General features: G+C 37.6%; 1 protein-coding gene across 3 annotated transcripts; it reads left to right on the top strand.

The window, feature by feature from the left end:
• Positions 1–719: 719 nt before the first annotated feature.
• Slc33a1 (solute carrier family 33 member 1) lies at positions 720–22,819 on the top strand. Of its 3 annotated transcripts, XM_077110403.1 has the most exons (6): positions 720–1,889; positions 11,373–11,563; positions 16,090–16,274; positions 16,514–16,631; positions 19,897–20,112; positions 20,989–22,819. In XM_077110403.1, exons 1-6 carry the CDS (start codon positions 1,115–1,117, stop codon positions 21,154–21,156), a joined length of 1,653 nt encoding a protein of 550 aa, XP_076966518.1. In that variant the 5' UTR covers positions 720–1,114; the 3' UTR covers positions 21,157–22,819. The 3 variants fall into 3 exon arrangements, with proteins under 3 accessions (XP_076966518.1, XP_076966519.1, XP_076966520.1); XM_077110405.1 differs by lacking the exon at positions 11,373–11,563 and having other exon boundaries at positions 1,659–1,889; XM_077110404.1 differs by lacking the exons at positions 11,373–11,563; positions 16,514–16,631.
• The last annotated feature ends 2 nt before the right edge of the window (positions 22,820–22,821 follow it).

Below are 22,821 nucleotides of genomic sequence, written 5' to 3'. Positions count from 1 at the left end.
GATTTCTCGGTATCTCACTTCCAAGACCTTGTTATGCTTTGCCAAGAATTCTAAGAAAGGGGAGCCACTTAGAATGCACAATCAAGGATGCCAATGGTGACAGCTCGCAGGATGTTCCACAGTGGCACATGGAGAGGTGTGATACGTTTCAGAACCAGACCACCCCAGTCCGCGGGGGCTGGGGACGATAATCAGGGTTCAGATATTCCTTCCACCGCACCCGCAGCTGCAGGCAAGCCTGGCGTCTTCGGCAGTTGCGGTCACTCCATAAAGGCCACTCGGCCAGGCCTTTTCCCACTGCTCTGGGGCACGGAGCGACCTGGCGTCCTGACTTGTACCCTCGGGTCCTCTCCCCCTACTGGCCCACACAGCAGCAGACCCCACAGCGCGAAGCCCTACAGCGAACTTAACTACACCCACGGAGCTTTAAATGCTGCAAGAGTACCGCCCCGCGGCCAGCGCTGGCCAGGCGCTGCCCCTCTCCGGCGTGCCCGTCACGTGGCGGCGCAACCCAATGAGCGAGGCCCACGCAGTCCAGACAGCCGCATGCGCTCACAGAGCCGCCGCGGTACGACGGCGTTAGTGCCCCTCGAAGGTCCGGACCGCAGGGAATAAGGGTTCCCACGGAGCATTGTTTCCGAGCTAGGTCGCGGGAGCATGTCCTGATTGGCTAGTTCTGGAGGCGGGGAGGGGACCTATTTGAGAGAGGGACCGCTTCCTGAAGCTTGAGGCAGGAAGTTATCTGTTCTTCGGAGTCCTGTGGAGAAAGTCTTCTCTGCCGCGCTGGTGGCGGCTAGGGCTGGAAGTGGCGGGGTGCCGACCGTCTGTCCACACAGCACCACGGCCGCCTCCTCCAGCCCCGAGCCCGGCGCGGCCGCCCCGGGGGCTCCTCCGGGATCCCTGAAGCGGCTCCGAGGGGCGCGTCCCCAGGCGTCGGTGCCGGCTCGGGGACTGGCTGCTCTCTTGAGCGCTCGGGGCCGCTGTGGGAAGGACCCCCGCCTCTCCTGGAAGCCCGAGGCCCGGGTCCACAGCGCCCGCCTTGGACCTGGGACCCGACGGAGCCAACACGCTCAGCCCGGGCCCGCCGCAGGCGGGGCTCTGCCTCGTCTCTGACATGTCGCCCACTCTCTCCCACAAGGACAACAGTCGGCAGCGGCGGCCAGGGACTTTCAACCACGCTCTGGACATGAAGAGCGGCCCCCTGCCGCCGGGCAGCTGGGAGGACAGCCACCCGGCCTCGGCGGGCGGGGAGGGGGACCGGGAGGCCCTCCTGAGGGACCCCAACCCCGTGGACTTCCCCAAAGCCCCGCGCGGCTGCCGGGCCGAGCTCAGCAGCATTCTGCTGCTGCTGTTTCTCTACGTGCTCCAGGGCATTCCGCTGGGCCTGGCGGGCAGCATCCCGCTCATCCTGCAGAGCAAAAACGTCAGCTACACGGACCAGGCCTTCTTCAGCTTCGTCTTTTGGCCCTTCAGTCTCAAGTTGCTCTGGGCCCCGTTAGTGGACGCGGTCTACTTTAAGAACTTCGGTCGGCGCAAATCCTGGCTGGTCCCTACACAGTACATATTAGGACTCTTCATGATCTACTTGTCCACCCAGGTGGACCGTTTGCTCGGGAATACGGACGGTAGGACCCCCGACGTGGTCACTCTCACCGTGACATTCTTTTTGTTCGAATTCTTGGCCGCCACTCAGGACATCGCGGTGGATGGCTGGGCATTAACTATGTTATCCCGAGAAAACGTGGGCTATGCTTCCACCTGCAATTCCGTGGGCCAAACCGCTGGCTACTTTTTGGGCAATGTTTTGTTTTTGGCCCTTGAATCAGCCGACTTTTGTAACAAATATTTGCGGTTTCAGCCTCAACCAAGGGGAATTGTTACTCTTTCAGGTAGTGTATTTAAACCATTTCGCTGCTAAGTTTATCTTAGGTGTCTGGGTCCCTCGGAGAGTGTGTTTCACGTCGCAGGGAAGCTCATTATTTAATTTGCTGAAAATCTTCGCTGTAGATTACTCGAGGTGTGTTTTCTGTCCGGTTAAAGCGGGCTTTGAAAGTACAATAAAGCCGAACGACTGCTGTACAGCAGTGGTAGTTGATCAGTCCCTACAGTGAATAGGGAGAAGCGACCCAGAAAATAACAAAACTCTCAGTTTAGGGACCCACGGGCACTTGCTTGAGTCACAGATGCACATTTTTTAAAAAAGGCTAGCTCGTGGGCTCACATTTTTACCTTTGGATTTTGTGGGATTGAGATTTCCAGCTCCATTCAGATCCATTCCCACCCCAGTCTTGTGCCGGTTGTCCTCATCTAGCCTTCTGGTGAATGGAGCAGGGTTGTTAATTCATTCACACATCTTTGAGTCGCTCATGTGACAGAATTCAAAGGGCCTCCTGTGAATAAGACACAGTCCTTGTGCCAAGGAATGGAGAGATGGTCCATTTTGGGGAGCCTAGAGTTGCCAGCCATTGACTGCCTGCTGGAGTTGGGCATTGCATTGCAGATAGCAGTTATTTTGTTCTTTGCTGGATTTTTGTTTAGACTTACTTAATCTTTTGAATAGCTGTTTTAGTAACTATGGAATTTGAACTTTTTTCTCCAGTAGATTCTAAAAATAATTTACTTTTTGACTTAACTTACCTGTAGCGGGCTTCTATTTTGGGGTTTAAACATTTTAATTTTATTCTCCTTCAAATTTTTTTCAGTGGATTTTTTTGGTGGGGGGCAGGGGACAGGGTTTACACGTGCTAGGTAAGTGCTATACCACTGAGCTAAGTCCCTTGCTGTAACCAATCATTTTGAGGAACTTAACAAGAAAAAAATAATGAAACAAATGAAATTGTTTAGATAATTAAAGAAGAGTTAAACATACAGGCACTGTTTAGAAAATCTATTAAAAGGAGACATAATTTTTTAAAATTTTGAATATGTTCTGTGATTACAAAGTAGTACTTGAAAAAGTAAATTTAGAACAGAAGCTAAGATGAGAGTAGAACCCTTTAGACACAAAGCCTTATTAGGCTGAGATTGGCTTTTTTTGTACCTTCAGGGATCCAGGATAATCCTGAACTCAAGAAATAGGCTTTCTGGTTAAAATACCCCGTGGAGTCGCTGCTCACCTCATTCATACAATCAAAGAGCTCCCTGGACACTGAACCTCTAAAGGGAAACAGTCTCTCCTGGAGCAGAAGCATTGGGGTTTACTCAGGAGCATAGTATAGTTGAGCAAGGGACTGGGCCAGGCCCCAGCAGCACTGCTGCTTGGGAGGAACCACTTCACCTTTGTATTAGTTATTAAAAATGAAATTCAGATTCTTTGGTTAGGTTCCCCCAAATTCTTCTGAGGTGTCCATGTTCAACTGCTTGAGCTTTGTTTTGGCATCCTCCTACCCGAAGTTGCTTATAGGCTGTTCTTCACCTTGTTTCCAAGGCTGCAGAGCAGAAAGTAGACTCTGTTTTGAGGAGGTGGAGTTAAGTATACATTTATTTTTTACTGTGACTTGTTCAGGACCACATTTTACAAAATGCCTTGTTTCCTTTATTGTTTCTGGAAAGGAAAGTTCTATTAAAATTGTTTTGTTTGAACATAGAATAGTTTTTTTAAATTATGGCTTATTTTGAAAATTTTTGAGTTTAATTCAAATATGCCAATACCTTCCAAAGTAAGGTAATATTAAGAGACAATTGTTCTGATCAGATGGCTTAGAGAAATTTCTGGAATATTCACATTCAAAGATTCCTTATTAATCAATGTCTGACTTAAATCTAACCAAAAACTGCAACATTATTCTTTGTACATTTTCATTATATAGTGTTAACAAGCTTAGTTGCAAATAAAATACTTAAGTTATTTGTTAAAAAAAAAAAGAAAGAAAGAAAGAAATAGGCTTTCTGGTTTTCAAGAATCCTTAGAGGCAAAGAGAGACCTTTCAAGCTGCAAGAAATGATGAAAGTAATCCAGAAGAACATAAAGTTTTATTACTTGAAAAGTTCATATATTTCATTCTTTATATATATATATATATATAGAAACTGAAGTCAACTGATTAGAGATAGACATGTACTGGTAGTTTGTTTTCTGAGTCCTTATCTGGTGCTTTTCCTATAGTTGGTAGGATAGGCATTAGGAAAAACCTTGAAACCTAAACATAATCATTTGCTGACTGGACTTTCCTACCAGAGAAAAGCAACATTGTAATTCCTGATGTCTAAACACTGTAGGTCCTGATGTCTAAACAACCTGCTGTGGAGTGCCATAAACCAGAAATGGCAGATTGAAGTTTTTGTGTTAATTTTTTTAACTGTCTAGGCCATTTACTCAGCACTAAATGCCAGTTTGGTGCTATCCAGGTGGTAGGGTGTTATGATTTAATAAAACCCGGGAATTTTCTGTTCCCAAGGAACTCAGTTTATAGTGAAGATTTGTGAACCAAAATGATGAAGTGGGTAAATGGATAATGTAAATGAGTCAACTGAGTTGGTGCGAGAGTTTATGAATTGGAGGGGACAATGATGACATGAAAACCCATGCCCCTATAAAGGTAAGAGTTTCAATTCCAATAAATTGTTTTCTTGTGGCAGTAGGATCCCAGGATTACTAGATCTTACATATATTCAAGAAAAGCTGGAAATTCCCTTTATGCAAATAGGCCTTCTTTTTAGAATTGAGGCAGGACTTATTGGCCCACTACTAAATAGACCAGTTTTATATATGGAAATACATCATTTAGCATCCACATCTAAGGTTAAAACATTACCTTATGTTCTCAAAAAGGCAAAAGTATACAAATGGAGAACAGATCTGTAGTTTTTAGCTTAGGGTTGTGGGTGGGGAGAAGTTAGGTAAGTATTAATGGATAGCATGAGGGAGTTTGAGAGGTGATGAAATTGTATCTCCCCCAACCCCCCATACTGGGGAATGAACCTAGGGGTACTGTACACTGAGCTACATCCCAGCCTTAGTTTTTTTGTTTTTTGTTTTTGGTATTTTGAGACGGGGGCGGGGGGTGGGTCTGTAAATTGTCCAGGCTGAACTCCTACTTGTGATTCTCCTACCTCAGCCTCCGAAGTATCTAGATTATGGTTGTGCACCACTATACCTGGCCTCTTCTGTATCTTGATTATGGTGGTAGTGATTTGAAATCTCTACATGTGTTAAAACTCACACAGCTAAACACCTAAAAGTTCAATCTTTAAGTTATTTATTTATTTATTTGGGACCGGGAATTGAACTCATGGGCACTGGACCACTGAACCACATCCCCAGCCCTGTTTTGTATTTTATTTAGAGGCAGGGTGTCACTGAGTTTCTTAGTGCTGAGACTGGCTTTGAACTCATGATCCACCTGCTTCAGCCTTCCAAGCCACTAGTATTACATGCATGCACCACTGCGCCTGGCAAAAGTTCAACTTTAATGTATAACAGTTTAAAAGTAACATTTATTTTTTAAAACATTTAGAAAACAATTCATTATCTTAAAAGCTAATGTCATTCAAAGTATGATGATATAAAACCTTTGTGTTTAGTTCCCTTTTTGTCTTCAGTGGAACAAGGTAATCAATCTGGTGGATCCTTTTGAACTTATTTTCAAATCTTGGGGCCCAAGTGGTAAAGTGAGATAAATGGAGGAGTGCTGGGGTTAGACTCAGGGGAAATTAGATATTAGAAACCAAAAACCCACACCCCAGAAGGAAAGTCTTAAAACTTTTTTTGTTTAAATACAAAGAAAAGAAGAAATGATATTGTGTGTTTTCTTGATCAAGTAAAGAACTAGAAAATGCTTTTGTGTGATTAGTTCATTTACAAAATACACTGTAAATTTAAAAATTATTTGTCTTATATCTTATTTTGAATTTCACTTCTAATGTTGAGAATTATTTAGAGGCCAATTGTATTAGCCTTCACTATATAACTTTATCAGTGTAAGAATCACAGTGACTAATTATAAGCAGTATCCTACTTTCATGTTTAGTGTACTAAAAAGCTATAATCTGAGAAGGCAAAATAGACTTACCTAATACAAAGAGCTGTTCTGTTTCTAGAGAATTAAAAATGTAAAATATAAAATCCCTAATTTTACCATTCTTTAGACACAATTGTGAATAAATCTTGCATTTTATACTTGTTCTTTAATTTCATTCTTTTCCTTCTTTGGGGGAATACTGTCTCTACTGGCTAAAATTCAATGGTCATTCATTAAACTGTAGAATAGGTGATTGCAACATGCCTAGAGATTTCTAACTTTTTTGTTTGAATTCTAGCACAATCTTAGAACTTTCACCTATATAAACTTTCCACATATTTTTTAAAACTTATATTCAACTAATTATAGATTCACCAGAAATTGTAAAGAAGTGTTTTAGAAAATCTCATGCACTCTTCTTGCTTCTTCTTGTCAACATCTTACATACCTATAGTATAACATCAAAACCAATAAATTAATGTGGATACAATCTGTAGACCTGGTTCAGATTTCACAAGTTAAGTATGTACACACTAGTGGTGTGTGTATGTGTGTGTGTGTGTGTGTGTGTGTGTGTGTGTTTAAGTGTGTAGTTTTGAGCAATTTCATCCCATGTCCAGACTTGTATACGAACATTGTAATCAAGGTTACTCAGCTGTGATGGTTCCTTATAGCATTCCTTTATGTTGCCTCTGTAACTATCCATCTCTTCCTCTCCACCCATCCCTAAATCCTGGTAGCCATTAATCTGTTTTTCGTCTTTATAATTGTTATTTCTTAAATGAAATCATTCAGTATCCTTTGGAAACTGACTCTCTTCATTTGGCATCATTTCTTTGAGGCTTCTCAAAGTTGTATGTGTTAATGGTTTCTTTTTATTTCTGAAAAGTATTTTATTTACTTTTTTTTTTTTTTTAACAGTACTTGAAGTTGAACTCAGTAGAGTTTCACCTCTGAAAAACATCCCCAGCCTTTGTCTCTTTAACTTTTTTGAGGCAAAGTCTCATTAAATTGTCCAGGCTGTCCTTAACTCATGATCCTTCTACCTTAGCCTCCCACGTAGCTGGGGTTACAGGCGTGCACAACCATGTCCTGCAGAAGTATTTGAAAGGGCTTGCCAAACTATTTTTCATAGTAACCGTGCCATTAAATCTTCCTGCCAGCAATGAATGAGTGATCCAGTTTCTTTCCATCCTTGCCAGCATTGGTGTTCTTGTTTTTTCTTTTGTTTTAGTTGGTCTGATAGTTACATAGTCTGTTAATTTTATAGCACAATATAAGTTGTAATAAAATAAAATACTGGAGGGTCTGGGGTTATAGCTCAGTGGTAGAGCACTTGTTTCACACGTGTGAGGCACTGGGTTCGATCCTCAGTACCTCATAAGATGAATAATTAAAGTATTGTTTCCATCTACAACTAAAAAAAATTAAAAAATAAAATAAAATACTGGAATAATTACATGAATACTGTCTGAAGAGGATGAAGTTGCCAAACTGCAACTGCTGATTCCAACCTTGAATCTTGATGTGATGTGAGTGCCAACAGTTTTATAAATCTGACTTCAGCTCAAAAGATTGAGGGATGTCATATTGTACAAAGGTTGTAAAAGTTGATGCAAGAACCTCCTGTCATAGCTTCAGAATAGAGATGTATGTTTTTAGTTAAATGAATTTTGTGTCTGGCCAGAACAGTGATTTACTGACATGTATTCAGTAATAAAAGCACCAGAGTTAAGGTGACTTTGGAAGCATTGAGTATATTGGCCTCTTAGCCTCAGTCCTATGTGGTAGGCTGAGTTTGAGTCTAGTGGAATAACATGCCCCTTAATTGAAAGCCAGCTGCTTCAGTTGGTGCTTGACTAATGAAATAACAATCTCTTCTACCTCTGGAGGAAAACCCGACATTCTTGGAATTAATGAAATAACATATGATTGCATAAGTTGTACCTTCCTGCTGGATTAAGAAATATAAGAAATTGGGATGATTTCCAAATTAACCTTGTATTTACCCTTTATTTGAGATACATGCTGTCTTTTAAAAACCTAACCCCCCAAGTAAGAGAAGTACGTTGTATAAGCAAAACAGTGTGTTGTTTATTTGTTTGTTTGTTTGGCGTTGGGGATCGAACCCAGGGCCTTGTGCATGCAAGGCAAGCACTCTGCCAACTGAGCTATATCTCAAGCCCCAAGCCAAACAATGTTTTGTGTGAGTTCTCTTCAGTGGCTTGGCTATTTTGAGCAATGTTTAAGGGAGAGATTTGTGGAATAAAAGAAAGGTCTATTTCTGCTAAATTTCAGGTGAGGGCCCAAAGGTCAAACTATAATATTACTGCTTCAGTTTTCTCTACTGTGAAAATGAGAGCCTTGAACTGGGTGGGTATCCAGACCCTTGATGCCCTGACTGGTGGAGTAGAGGGTTACCAAAACCAAGAAAGTGAAAGGAATGCCTGACTGTTTATTTAGATCAGAAGTTATCAGGTTGCTTTTCTACCATTGCTTCTGAAGGACTGAAGTTGATTTCCGAATTGTTAGAGCTGCAGGGAGGGAACCTGACCTGAGCCAAGGCAGGTTGTATCAGTCAGTGCTGCTTATTTTTTCCTCTCTCCCAATGGTGGAAGAGTGATTCTACACCACAAAAGTCCAAAGTTCTCAATGAAAGCCTTTAAAACTTAAAGTTTTTTGAAGTATAATGTTTTATCATAAATCTTGGAAATTTTCCTTCTCCAATATATTGTTATTGCAGTATTTCCCTATAAATTATTGAGAAAGCTACATGTGGGTTTGGTAGCTCATGCCTGTAATACTGTGGAGGCTGAGGTAGGAGGATCTCAAGTTCCAGGTTAGCCCAGCAACTTAGCAAGACTCTGTTCTCAAATAATAAAAAGGGCTGGGAGTGCCTTCTGGAATCAATCCCCAGTACTCCTACCCACACAAACAAATAGAATGAATTCTTTAGGAAGTTTGTTTATTATATGGATTGGCATTCCCTTTGGCATACCACCATATGGAGAGGAGGAGATGGGGGCTTGCGATACAAGTAGCCAGTTTAAAGAAGTTCGGTAGCATTCATGTTCCAGACCTCATGGTTGAATTAACTAAAATGTATACCTGTTCTTTTAAGGGTATCTGGCTGGTAGAAAAGAGTCTCCTTGCTGTGGATATATCTGAGCATCTGGTCAAGTAATGGAAACATTCTTGTTTTGAGACTAGACCTGAGTTTGAATCACACCTCTGGCATGTATGGTTCATGATCTTGTTTGTTTACAAAATAGGAATAATATATTGTCTGTCTTGGTCAGAGGTTTTTAAAATTTAAATGAGATATCCTTGTTTTTCCCAGTGTTTATGTAATAGACACTCAGGTGCTAGTTTTTGTATGCTTTTGGTCTCTGATGAATGTTACATGCTCTTAATTTTTGCATTGGTGGGTATACTAAGTAAGATCTTATAGCTACTTTACAGTCTTTGTTTAAAAATCATATTTATGAAACTTGAACATCATCAGCTTTGACATCTTGATCATATGTTTATATTTCAATGTTTTTGCTGATAAAATGCATGTATCAAAATTAACCAAATTGTTAATGATGCAGTATTTATTTATTTTCAATAATGATATGTCTTTACAGTGATTGTTATATCATGCTATGGATGTTCTCTAACATCAAAGTAATATGAATAAATAATGATTTGCTGGGCACAGCGATGCACGTCTTTAAGCCCAGCCACTTGGGAAGAGGATCCCAAATTTCCAGGCAGCCTGGGCAACTTAGTGAAACCCTGTCTCAAAATAAAAAGTGTTGGTGGTATATATAGTTCAGTGGTAGAGCATTTGCCTAGCATGTGGGAAGCCCTGGATTCTATCCCCAGCACCACAAAAGGAATCAATAAATGAAAGGAGAAAAAAAAATAAAAAAAATAAAGGAGAAATACATGAATTTTAAAATAAATAATCTAGTGGTCATTATTTAAAATAAATATATTCATAAACTTCTGGGAGAGGCTAAACTGTTCATTGGCTATTGGTTTTTTTTGCTCTTGTTTGTATGAGATATGGAAAGCCCTTGAATTTGGGCTCTAAATGATCCATTGTCAGTACTCCTCTCGTGTGTACTGATATTTTTTCCTCATAGCACAAAGAAATTAAGAATAAACTTAGCTGCAAGCTTTACTGAAACCTGTTTGATCTTATTCCACACCTGTAATCCAAGCTACTTGGGAGCAGAGGCAGAAAAATCACAAGTTCAAAGCCAACCTGAACAATTTAGCAGAACCTTGTCTCAAACTAAAAAAGGGCTGAGGATGTAGCTTAATGGTAGAGTGCTTGCCTAGTATATGTGAGGCCCCTATATTAGTTCTCGGTACTGCCAAAAGAAAACAAAAAGAAGAGAGGAGGAGGAGGTGTTTATTTCCCCTAGAGAAATAGAACTCTTAAAGTAGTATATAACTGGAAAACATTTTTTTAAACAATTTTTATGTCAATTTTATTGAGGTACAATTAACATACAGTAAGACTTGCCAAATTTTTTTTGTGTGTGTGTATGTGGTACGAGGGATTGAACCCAGGACCTTGTGCATGCGAGGCAAGCACTCTACCAACTGAGCTATATCCCCAGCCCTGGAAAACATTTTTAAAGATTTATATAGAAATTACTAATTGGAATTTCTAGTCACAGTGAAAGTATTATGTATTTTTTTCAGAACTTAACAGCTTCTGAATTGCTGGGAATACAGGTGTGCTCCACTGTGCCCGGCTTATTTTGAGACTGGGTCTCTCTAAATTACCCAGGTTGGCCTTTAATTTATGATCCTTCTTTCTCTGGGGTTATAAGTATGTACCATCAAGCCTTAAGAAGATTTAAAAAAATTTTAATTTATTTTCTCCCCACATTTTTTATTAGTGTATTATAGTTGTACACAATGATGGGATTTATTGTACATATTCATACATGCACACAATATAATAATAAACATCAAAAACATTGGACAGTTTAGAAATGAAAAATCTAATGTAAATAATCATAAGTTGCTTATTCCATGCATTGTTGTAATGTAATAAAGAGCTGAAATGGTGTGTAAGTATAACTGATGAATCTTCTGAGATATGAAGAACATCTCCTACCCCCCAGCCCTGTCCTTGTTTTATTCAACTCAGTCAAGCTTTTTCCATGGTAAAGTCTTGCATGCCTATTCTGGATCTGGGTATTTTAATGCAGATTTAGCAGAAGTAGGACTGTTACTTGTTGTGCCTCATGTGGGGCCTAATAGATAGGCACCTATATCACTTGATTTTTTAAAAAATTTTAAATTTTTTTTTTAGTTGAGGAAAAGTTGTTAACAGAATTATTTAGCATCAATGAAGTTATGTCATTTCAAAAGTTAATTACAGATTTAAAACATTCTTAATTTCAGATTTTCTTTTTTTCTGGGGAACTATATTTTTAATAACAACGACATTAGTTGCCTTTCTGAAAAAAGAAAACAAAGAAGTATCGGTAGTAAAAGAAGAAACACAAGGGATCACAGATACTTACAAGCTGCTTTTTACAATTATAAAAATGCCAGCAGTTCTGACATTTTGCCTTCTGATTCTAACTTCAAAGGTAAGAAACTGATAAAGCAAATGTACCATTCTGTTATAATTACCAATATCAGGGAATAGTTTCAATAACTTTTCATATAAGTTCCTTTTCACTGCCATTATAATTTAACAACAAAAAAGAACATTTTTATTAAATGTATTTTAAATGACTTAATGAGGTTATCAAATATAATTTCAAAGTAAGATAAATGTTTTGGGATCTTGAAAAGATTTATGTCAGTGTGAAGAACTGCTGATTTATTTAATTAACAGCATTAATGCTGGGAGTAGAAATGAATGCCTTAAAAAAGCAATAGTTGGGCTGAGGTTGTGGCTCAGTGGTAGAGCGCTCGCTTAGCACGCGTGAGTCACTGGGTTTGATTCTCAGCACCACCTAAAACTAAAATAAAGGTATTGTGTTCACCTACAACTAAAAATATATATTTGAAAAACAGCAATAGTTCTGTACTGTTATAACAAGTATACCATTAATTCTGGGGTAGTGAAATTATTAACTGAGTGTGTTTTACAAAGGTGTGGAAGTGTTTGAATATTAGAAGCCTGTTTAAAAATTCACTGGATTATTTTTTAAAATATTGAAAAGAAATAATCATAAAATATGAGATTACTGGTGACTTAGTCTGTTAAATGTCTCTGTTTTATAGTTCTGAAATATTTTTACGACATGTTAAAAGAAAGGTAAGTACAGTTTATTGGAGGGAGCTTTGCTACTGGAGGGATTAATATTCCTTAAATCTGGAATCTTACAGAATTTTTTTTTTTCTCCGTACTGGGGATTGAACTCAAGGGCACTCGACTACTGAGCCACATCCCCTGCCCTGTTTTGTATTTTATTTCAAGACAGGGTCTCACTGAGTTGCTTAGTGCCTTGCTCTTTGCTAAGACTGACTTTGAACTTGCGATCTCCCTGCCTCAGCCTCCTGAACTGCTGGGATTAAAGGCATGTGCCACCATGCCTGGCAAGATTTTTATTTTATCTATGTAAACCTATCTTCATAAGCACTTTACTGCTATCTTTTGATCCCTCTAGAGGTAATATTATAGCTTCCTTGCTTTCTTCTTGTTTTTTTGTTGTTCTTTTGTTGTTTTCCACCATACAGGGGATTGAACTAGGTAGGGTTTCCCACTAGGCAGGTGCTCTATTTCTGAGCTACATCCCCAGCTCTTTTTTAAAAAGCTGCTTCTTCTTCTTCTTCTTCTTTTTTTTTTTTTTTTTTTTAATTTATGGTGCTGGGGATTGAACCAAGAGCCTAGAATATGCGAGGCAAGCACTCTACCAACTGAGTTATATCCCCAGCCCTGAAAGTTTGGTTTTGAGACTGGGTCTCATTAAGTTGCTGAGGCTAGCCTTGAACTTATGTTCCTCCTGCCTCACAACCTCCAGAGTAGCTAGGATTACAGGGTGCACCACCATGTCTGGCTTTGCTTTATTTACTTATTTATTTATTTTTGTTTTAATTAATTGTACATCATAGGATTCCCTTTGATACATTATATATGATGGAGTATAATTTCTCATTCTTCTGGTTACCTCGTTATATTGACTTCTTTTTAATGGACATATTGGCATTAGTAATGTGACGACTTTTTAAAAATTTGTTTAATTAGGTACACAGGATAGCAGAATGCAGTTTTATTCATTGTACACAATTGTAGCACAACTTTTCATTTCTCTGGTTGTACACAATGTAGTGTCGCACCATATGTGCAGTCATATGTACTTAGGGTAATGATATCCATTTCATTCCACCATGTTTTCTGCCCCCATAACTCCTCCCTATCTATCCCTCCCCTTTGCCCAAAGTTCCTCTAATTTTCCCATGCCCCATTCCCTTTATGGATCAGCATCCTCTTATCAGAGAGAACATTTGGCCTTTGTTTTTTTTGGGATTGGCTTACCTTGCTTGGTATGATATTCTCCAACTTCATCCATCTACCTGCAGTGCCATAATTTTATTTTCTTTTAATGCTGAGTAATATTCCATTTTGTGTGTGTGTGTGTATGTGTGTATACACACATTCTCACACACACACACATACATACATACATACATACCACGGTTTCTTTATCCATTCGTCTATTGAAAGGCATCTAGTTTTTTTTTCCCTCAGTTTAGCTATTGTGAATTGAGCTGCTAAACATTGATGTGGCTGCATTATTATAGTATGCTGATTTTAAGTCCTTTAGGTGTAGGTGGAGGAATGGGATAACTAGGCCAAATGGTGGTTCCATTCAAAGTTTTCTAAGGAATCTCCATACTGTTTTCCAGATTGGTTGCATCAGTTTACAGTCCCACCAGGAATGTATGAATGTGCCTTTTCCCCAATATCCTCACCAACATTTATTGTTGTCTGTATTCTTGATAATTGTGACTTCCTTAACAAAAGACCCCTAAAGTGCAAGAAATAAAATCAAGAATAAATAAATGGGATGGACTCAAACTAAAAAGCTTCTTAGCAAAAGAAACAATCAATGAGGTGAAGAGAGAACCTATATTTTGTGAGCAAATTTTTGCCACATGCACATCAGATAGAGCACTACTCTCCAGGATATATAAAGAACTGAAAAAACTTAACACCAAATAAATGGACTAAGGAGATGAAAAGATACTTCTCAGAAGAAGCTATACAATTGATCAACAAATATACGAAAAAAATTCAACATCTCTAGTAATTAGAGAAATGCAAATCAAAACTACTCTAAGATTTCATCTCATGCCAATCAAAATACTTTTATTTTAAATAGTGAGTTTTTTCTTTAGTGATAGGGAAAGAAAGTTTAGAAAATGCTGAAAAGTTCAAACAAGATAACATTACCTAAGTAATCATTTAGAAATTAATATTACTGTGCATATCTGTAATCCAGTGGCTCAGGAGGTTGAGGCAGGAGGATCAAAAGTTCAAAGCCAGCTTCAGCAACTCAGCAAGACCATAAGCAATTCAGCAAGACTCTGTTATAAATAAAATACAAAAAAGCTAGGGGTGTGGCTCAGTGGTTAAGTGCCCCTGGGTTCAATAGAGGGTCCTAAATAAGTATTTTTTGCATGTTTTCTTTTAGCCCTCCTTTTTTTTTTTTCTCCATATGTGTGTACACATATGTGTGTATAAATACGTTTCATATATATATTTACACATATACTTTAAAAGTAGAATTGAATCATTGTAATTTTTTAATCTATTCAAAATATATTACTGTATCATTAAGTGGTTTTTGAAAGCATGCTTTTTATAGCTACAGAATGGCTGTAGTGATATCAGTTTGCCCTAATCCACTCAGTCATTTTTCTGTTATATATTCAGTTTGTTTATGTTTTTTTAATTATAAAATACACCATTTTTGTGTTTCTTTTTATTTGGTGTTCTGAATATTTTCTCTAATATTTTTCAATGGGCAGCTAGTAGGTCAGAGAATGTGATTACTCAACTGCTTTGCAGAAGGTTGTACTAATTTTTACTGTGCCTAGCTATGTGTAAGGAGTTGCTTTAAAACTATAGATTTATTTTTCTTGCTTTTAAGTTGTATATATAAATGGACTGTACAATGTGTAGCCTCACGTCTAATGCTGGTGTTCTTTAGCTCAACACAATAGTGCAATATGTGCAGTTTATTCATTAATATTTATTTATTTTTTATACTGGGAATTGAAGAAGGATCCTTTACCACTGAACTCTTCCCAGCCCTTTTTATCTTTTGTTTTGAGTTGGGGTTGCACAAAATTACCCAGGCTGGCCTTGAACTTTCGATCATCCTGCCTCAGCCGTTCAAGTCACTGAGATTTCAGGTGTGCACCTCTACGCCTGTCTTTGTTGTTGTTGTTTTTAAGAATTAATCTAACTGCATCATCCCCCCCCCAATTTTATTCACTCTCTCGATGACATTACAGTGAAACATTAGATGTCCTTAGGAGCTTTGTTGTGATCTATTAGAAATCATCAAAAATATATACATGTGGCATCAACACCTCATTTCAACTGGGCTTCTTGGAATTAAAGGTCTTTCTTTTAAACTTAAAATATACAATTCAGTAAGTGTGAATTTTTCTTTTCTTTATTTTTTTAAGCTTTTTTTTAAGAGAGAGAGAGAGAGGTTTTTTTATTTTATTTATTTTTTACTTCTCAGCGGACACAACATCTTTGTTTGTATGTGGTGCTGAGGATCGAACCCGGGCTGCACGCATGCCAGGAGAGCGCGCTACCGCTTGAGCCACATCCCCAGCCCAAGTGTGAATTTTTCATACTGTTTATTGTAACAGATTGGACTTTTTTTGAAGTGGAGACTTAAGTATAATCAGAGCCATGTATAATTACTACAGATACTAAATTTTCTGTTGTTTTTATTAAATATTATTAGTAAAACATAGGATCAACTGTGTCTTATATAAATTGATTGCTGTGCCAGATATAATAACAGACTTACTTGTAACTGTTGTGGGTCAATAATAAAATTGAGGTTTCTTAAAGAATCTGTACTTGGAAGAAAGTATTTCATGACAAACTAAAATAACTTTTTTTTTTTTCCCTCCCCAGATTGGTTTTTCAGCAGCAGATGCAGTAACTGGACTGAAATTGGTAGAAGAGGGAGTACCCAAAGAACATTTAGCTCTACTGGCAGTTCCAATGGTTCCTTTACAGATAATATTGCCTCTGATTATCAGCAAATATACTGCAGGTCCACAACCACTAAATGTATTTTACAAGGCCATGCCCTACAGGTAAAAATGAAAACCTTTGTAAAGGTTAAAGTGGGAGCATTCATCAGTATCACTGATATGAATTTAGCATGTGTGGGAAAAGGCTTGAAAAGCATCTTTCATGTCAGTGTCATGTATATGCATTTTCATCTCTTCAACGGGTTTCAGATACAGCTGTCTTCCATATGATAGGCACATGGATTTCTGTTTGTGTTTTTTAATCTTAAATGGAAGTCAACTCAATGCTCTTTTTTTTGTAGATTGCTGCTTGGATTAGAGTATGCGCTCCTGGTGTGGTGGACTCCTAAAGTAGAGCACCAGGGAGGATTCCCTCTGTATTACTACATCATAGTGCTGCTGAGTTACGCCTTACACCAGGTGAGCTTTCTGTGGTTTTCCCAGGAGGTGAGCTGTTCTGTGCCAAATAAAGAAGGTATTTTTCTTTAGCTGCCTTAAAATATAATACATGTTATTATTTCAGCATGGGTCTCACACTGAAAAAATTAGTTGATTGTGAATTTTAAAACTTAAAGTTTTTTTTGCTGGGGATATAGCTCAGTTGGTAGAGTGCTTGCCTTGCATGCACAAGGCCCTGGGTTCAACTCCCAGCACCATAAATAAAACAAAACAAAACAACATAACTGATAGCTTTTGATGTAATGAGAGTTCTGTTCATGATAAGGAGCTTCTTATTTATTCATTGATTCATTCATTTATCTTTTAAGAAAGATGTTGTTTGACTTTATATTTTATTAGAGAGTTTCTTAGAGTGTAGTCAAAGAAATTCAGATAACCAGACACTTTAATGGGGAAAAAGGCACAAGGCCAGATAAATTTGAGAAATGATGTACGACATTTTGGATCTGGTTCCAAAGCCAGTTAATTTTACTCTTTCTAAGTATTCCTGCCTGTCCCTAGATTTGGGTTCTTTTTTTCTTCAATTTATAATATCTTTTCTTTCTGAAAGTATTGAAAACTAATGATGGTCACTGGATTAAAGGCACTAGGCTATGGTTTAGATTCTGTATTGAAAGTTACTATTTATTATGTGATTTTGGAAGCTGCATGTTGAGCTTGGTTTTCTTGCTTACTTGTGTTTGTAATCCCTAAAAGAAGCTGTCTCCTCTTTGCTCTAGCCTTGCCTAAGCTTCTGTTGCAGAATGAAGTATTTTGTTCTGGATGCAAGTGATTCAAGTAAATGGCAGAGCCCTAGCAGTAACTTTGGAACTCAACACAGTTATTTCTAATATATATTTCAAAGTCGTTGTTTATTTTTCAAGGAATCTTGTCTAAACCCTTTCAAAGTTATATTTACTAAGTTCTTAATGTAGTTTTAACAAACACCTAAAAATATGGCTACCAATTAATCTCAGTAGTGTTGCTTTTTGCACACAGTTAAATCATTTAGGAGAATTCCAGTAGTGGATCGTGTCAGATAGTTTGCTAAATCATTGAGGTCTGGCTAGACTTGTGTGTGTGTGTGTGTGTGTGTGTGTGTGTGTGTGTGTGTTTGCCCATACTTAGTTAATGCTAGGCACATATGTATTTTAAAAGAAGTAGCTTATTTGTTTTATGGTGCTGGGGATTGAACCCAGGGCCTTATGCATGCAAGGCAAGCACTCTATCAACTGAATTATATCCCCAGCCCAAAAGAAGTGTTTTAGCCTGGGTGTGGTGGTACATACCTGTAATCCCAGTGATGTGGGAGACTGACATAGGAGGATCACAATTTGAGGCCAGCCTCAGCAACTTAATGAGACCCTGTTTCAAAAAATAAAACAGAGCTGGAGATACAGCTCATTGGTAAAGGACGCCTGTGTTTAATTCCTAGTACCTCCTATCTCCAAAAAGAAGTGTTTTAACTCAGTCAATGCTTCACTGTGCAGATAAAGAAAACCTATGTTGTTACCATCCCAAAATTATTTGTTTGACTTTAGATTTCATTAGAGACTTTCCCCAAATGTAGTCAAAGAAATTCAGATAACCAGATGTTTTTTGGGAAAAAAGGTACAAGACCAAGTAAGTTCAAGAAATGATGCATACCAATTCTGTAGTAAATAGTGCCTTACTCATTCTTCAACAAATATTAAGTGATCACTGATTCCATGCCAGGAATAATTCTTTTTTTTTTTTTTTTCTGGTACTAGGGATTGAACTCAGGAGCACCTGACCACTGAGTCACATCCCCATCCCTTTTTGTATTTTATTTAGAGATAGGGTCTCACAGAGTTGCTTAGTGCCTCGCTTTTGCTGAGGCTGGCTTTGAACTCAAGATCCTCCTGCCTCAGCCTCCCAAACTGCTGGGATTACAGGCCTGTGCCACTGCACCTGGCCCAGGAACAATTCTTAATACTGAATATAGCTGAGAAAATCATGCCAAAATCTTACCCTTAAGGAAGTTATGTCCTAATGACAATCAGAAAGCCTGCAGTGAAAGGAACCTTTTAAATGTCCTATAACTCGTTGAGTGTGGCAGCACTTGTCTGTAATTCAAGTGACAGAGCAGAGGTAGGAAGAGCCTAAGTTTGAGACCAGCTTTAGCTAGGGATGTAGCTTAATGGCAAAGCACACTGGGGTTAATCCCCAGTACAGATGAATGAATGAATGAATGAATGAATAATGTAATGTGTCTCAGTGTTTCAAGGAATATTCTTAGAAACAATGTTTCCATCTTCCTAAATAGAGGGTTTATTTAAGCCTTTTAAGTTCTGTTTGCTTTTAGGAAGGTTTTCCTCTTTAGTTTTTTTTTTTTAATATATTTTTTATATATAGTTGTAGATGGACACAATACCTTTAATTTAGTTTAATTTTTTTAATGTGATGCTGAGGATTGAACCCAAGGTCTCGCACTTTCTAGGCAAATGCTCTACCACTAAGCTACAACCCCAGCCCTCTCTTTAGTTTTTTATACAAATTTTGAAATGCTGTTTTCCTTCTGTGTATGTATAGGATAAAAAAAAAAAAAAAACTATTTATGTTTCTTTGAGTGTTTACCTGTATAATACATGTATGTGCATAAATACATATATGCACACAATAACAAAATAGTATATATTTAGGTATAGAAATGACATTTTTGCTGTATGCATCCTTCAGTGCACCCATCACTTTCTGTGTTGTGCTTCCTGGACTGCTCATGGTGGAGTTAATCTCATGTTTGTACACTAGTGGTACCACGTGTGGACTTCTGTGTACAACACTGCACCTTACCACAGCTGTTGATTCCGTTTTCCCATCTGTCATACATTCTTCAGTCACAGAAGGACTTTTTTACTTGTATTGCCATAGTCTTAAAGCCTGGCTTATAGTATGTGCTCAATAAATGTTTGTTGAATTGAGTTCAGTAAAGATAATGAAAATTAGTTTCCAGGATCATGATTTTGATGGTGTTTGGTTTGGTTTTGGTTTGGGGATGTGTGTACGGCACTAGAGATAGGACTCAGGGCCTTACACATGATAGCTAAGTAATCTACCACTGAGTTATATTTCTAGCCTGATTTTGATGTCCTTAATTTGGATCATAGCTTTATAAGTAAAATTATAGGAAATATGGGTGCTGTGTAGAGGTAGAGCATGTGCTTAGCATGTTGGAGGCTCTGGGCTCAATCCCCAACATACTGAAAAGTTTTACATTTTTCCCTAGATTACATTGTACAGCATGTATGTTTCTATAATGGCTTTCAATGCAAAGGTTAGTGATCCACTTATTGGAGGAACATACATGACCCTTTTAAACACTGTGTCCAATTTGGGAGGAAATTGGCCCTCTACAGTTGCTCTTTGGTTGGTGGATCCTCTCACAGTGAAAGAGTGTGTAGGAGCATCAAATCAGAATTGTCGAACACCTGATGCTGTTGAGGTAAGTATGTTTTGATTTTTAGATAATATTAAACTAATATTAAGACGTAACTTTCTCATTTTCCTCTAGAAGTACCGTGTACTACATCTTTTTTTAAAAATCATATTTGCATGTAGTTTCTAGAAAATGTAAATGGAGGCTGAGGCAGGAGGATCCCAAATTCAAAGCCAATCTCAGCAACATAGTGAGGCCCTAAGCAACTTAGCAAGACCCCATCTCAAAATAATAATGGGCTGGGGATGTGGCTCAGTGGTTAAGTGCCCTGGGTTCAATCCTTGGTACCAAAAAAAAAAAAAGGAAATTTGCCTATAGTTCATCTGTCACAACTTATGTAACAATTTCTGACAGCCAGACTAGATCACTTTAAAGATGCTTCTCAGCAAAGAAGGGACAATCTCTCTCCCTCTCCCCACCATGAGGGTAATGATTCTATACAGTAGATGTTGAGTAAATGCATAAGTAATAGCTAAGTTTTATAATAATAAGAAAGGGAAAAATTCACTGGCTATTCATATAACAATTGTAGCTAAAACTGAATGGTGAGTGGTTTATTGATAAACTATTTCAAAGTAGCATTAGTCAACTTGTAGAGTAAGTTCATTGAAAATTTCTTCACAATTCCAGATATGAAAAGCTTCATTTTGAGAATGAGTATTGCTTACAGAAGAACTGAAAATTGTTTTTTAATCCTGTTACATTAGCATATTAGCATAATTAGCATATTAACATTTTGTCATTTGAATTGAATGAAATATTGAAATATTTTATCAAAATGTATTTTGATTAATCCTTTTAATTAAAAAGTAGAAACTTTAATTACTGGCTTCCTTCCATTTTGAAATTGTGGAATACTCATGATTATTTCTTTTTTAACAGCTTTGCAAAAAACTTGGCGGCTCATGTGTTACAACACTGGATGGTTATTATGTGGAATCCATTATTTGTGTTCTTATTGGATTTGGTTGGTGGTTCTTTCTTGGTCCAAAATTTAAAAAGTTACAGGATGAAGCACCATCTTCATGGAAGTGCAAAAGAGGCAATTAATGCACATGCTATTGGACATTCTAGAAGGTAACCATAGTTTAGTTTTAATTCAGAGAGCTATGATAATCAGTGCACAGGAGTATAAAATAATATTTTAAGCAAGGAAATTATTAATATAAAATGCCAAATGTTGAAAAGTAGTAACTTTATGTATGATCATTTTTTTTCCTTGTCTTTTCAATGTATTTAAAGTTTTCTTAAGGTCAGGAAATTGGTTCGGAAACAGCTACTTTGGCCTTTTTTATTTGATCTATGTCTTTTTAATTTACTGACCAAAGCATGTTTTAAACTGCAATACAGTAGTCTTCGGTGGAAACCATGCAGTCAAGTATTGTTCTCAGTACCTGTCATTGAGCTGTATTTAAAACCGAAGTATAGCATATTAGATGGAAGAGAACTGGTATTCAGATTCTAACTACAATTAGTTTGATTTGTTGGCAGTTAAAGTCTTACTCGGACTTATAAATTGGTTAAGTTTTATGTGGAATTTGCTGAGAATATAGACTACTGAAACATTATTTAATTTAGTTTTTTTTTTCCTTACCATATCCACATTGTTCAAATGAATCTGTGTTAAAAATGACTATTTTAAATGTATTTCCTGCTTTTGTAAGCATTAAAGATTTATAAGATTATTCAGACTATTTTTTATAAAATGAAAGCTATGATTTTTAATTTATTGATTTCTCCTGTTCCTACCCTGATTTGGGGGAAAATATTTTGATTCCTTGTTAACTTTTACCCTAAAGATTAAATATTTTTGTTTGTCACAAGTGCTTCAAGGCACACAGACAGCTAATGAGGGGATCAAGTTTAGTCTTGTTTGTATGTTCATGGCAAAGTTTTGAAAATAAAAATTAAATATTATTGTTCCAGTAGTTTTTTTTTTTTTTAATTACCAAGAGGGGGAAAGACAGTAAAACTTTACAATTAACTGAAATTTAAATGAGTAATATGTTTTAAAGAGACAGAGACATTTTGTGCCTTTGACAAATAATGTGGTAGGAGAAAATTGAATGTTTCTTAAGCACTTTACTAATAAAAAATATCTCATAATTACTTTATGCCAAATCAGGTACTATATTTTCATTTATTAAAAATCTTATTTGTGCACTGTAGTTACCAGTGGAGAGTTGCTATTCCAGAAGAATTAAGCTCTAAGTACATTAGTGATTTCCAATCTATAATGTGCACCCAGTGATAAAGGTCTTTGCATATTTCGTGTTGGGTTGATATTCTAACTCTTTAGAAATTACAAAATTTCTTTAAAGGTTAGGGCAAATAGATTGGGTTATAAATCTTAATACTTTTATGTTAGTAGGAAAATATATACTAACTCCTGATTTTGTTAATTTTATGACATAGGTTGAATTTTAGAAAGGGGTTTTTATAAGTAATGGATGATAAACTGGGTGGGATAAAACAGCACACGCTGAAGAAAGATGGGGCGGTGGCCTCTAGAACGCATGCATTGCCATTGGAAAGCCTGTATTGGGCATCACAGTCAGATCCTGAAGAATCACCCAGAAAAATACTCACCCTGGAGGCAAGAAGGCTACACAAAGCCATGGACTACAGACAGTACTTTGTGACATGGTTGTCCATTATTATGTATTATAATCAAAATGTTTACTTGAATAAAGAAAAATCCACTTAACTATCACA

This window comes from Callospermophilus lateralis, chromosome 10 (genome assembly GCF_048772815.1).
Source record: "Callospermophilus lateralis isolate mCalLat2 chromosome 10, mCalLat2.hap1, whole genome shotgun sequence".
In the NCBI taxonomy this organism is placed as follows: domain Eukaryota; kingdom Metazoa; phylum Chordata; class Mammalia; order Rodentia; family Sciuridae; genus Callospermophilus; species Callospermophilus lateralis.
Note: the sequence above shows the minus strand (reverse complement) of the source record. Positions and strands in the feature narration are given on the sequence as shown.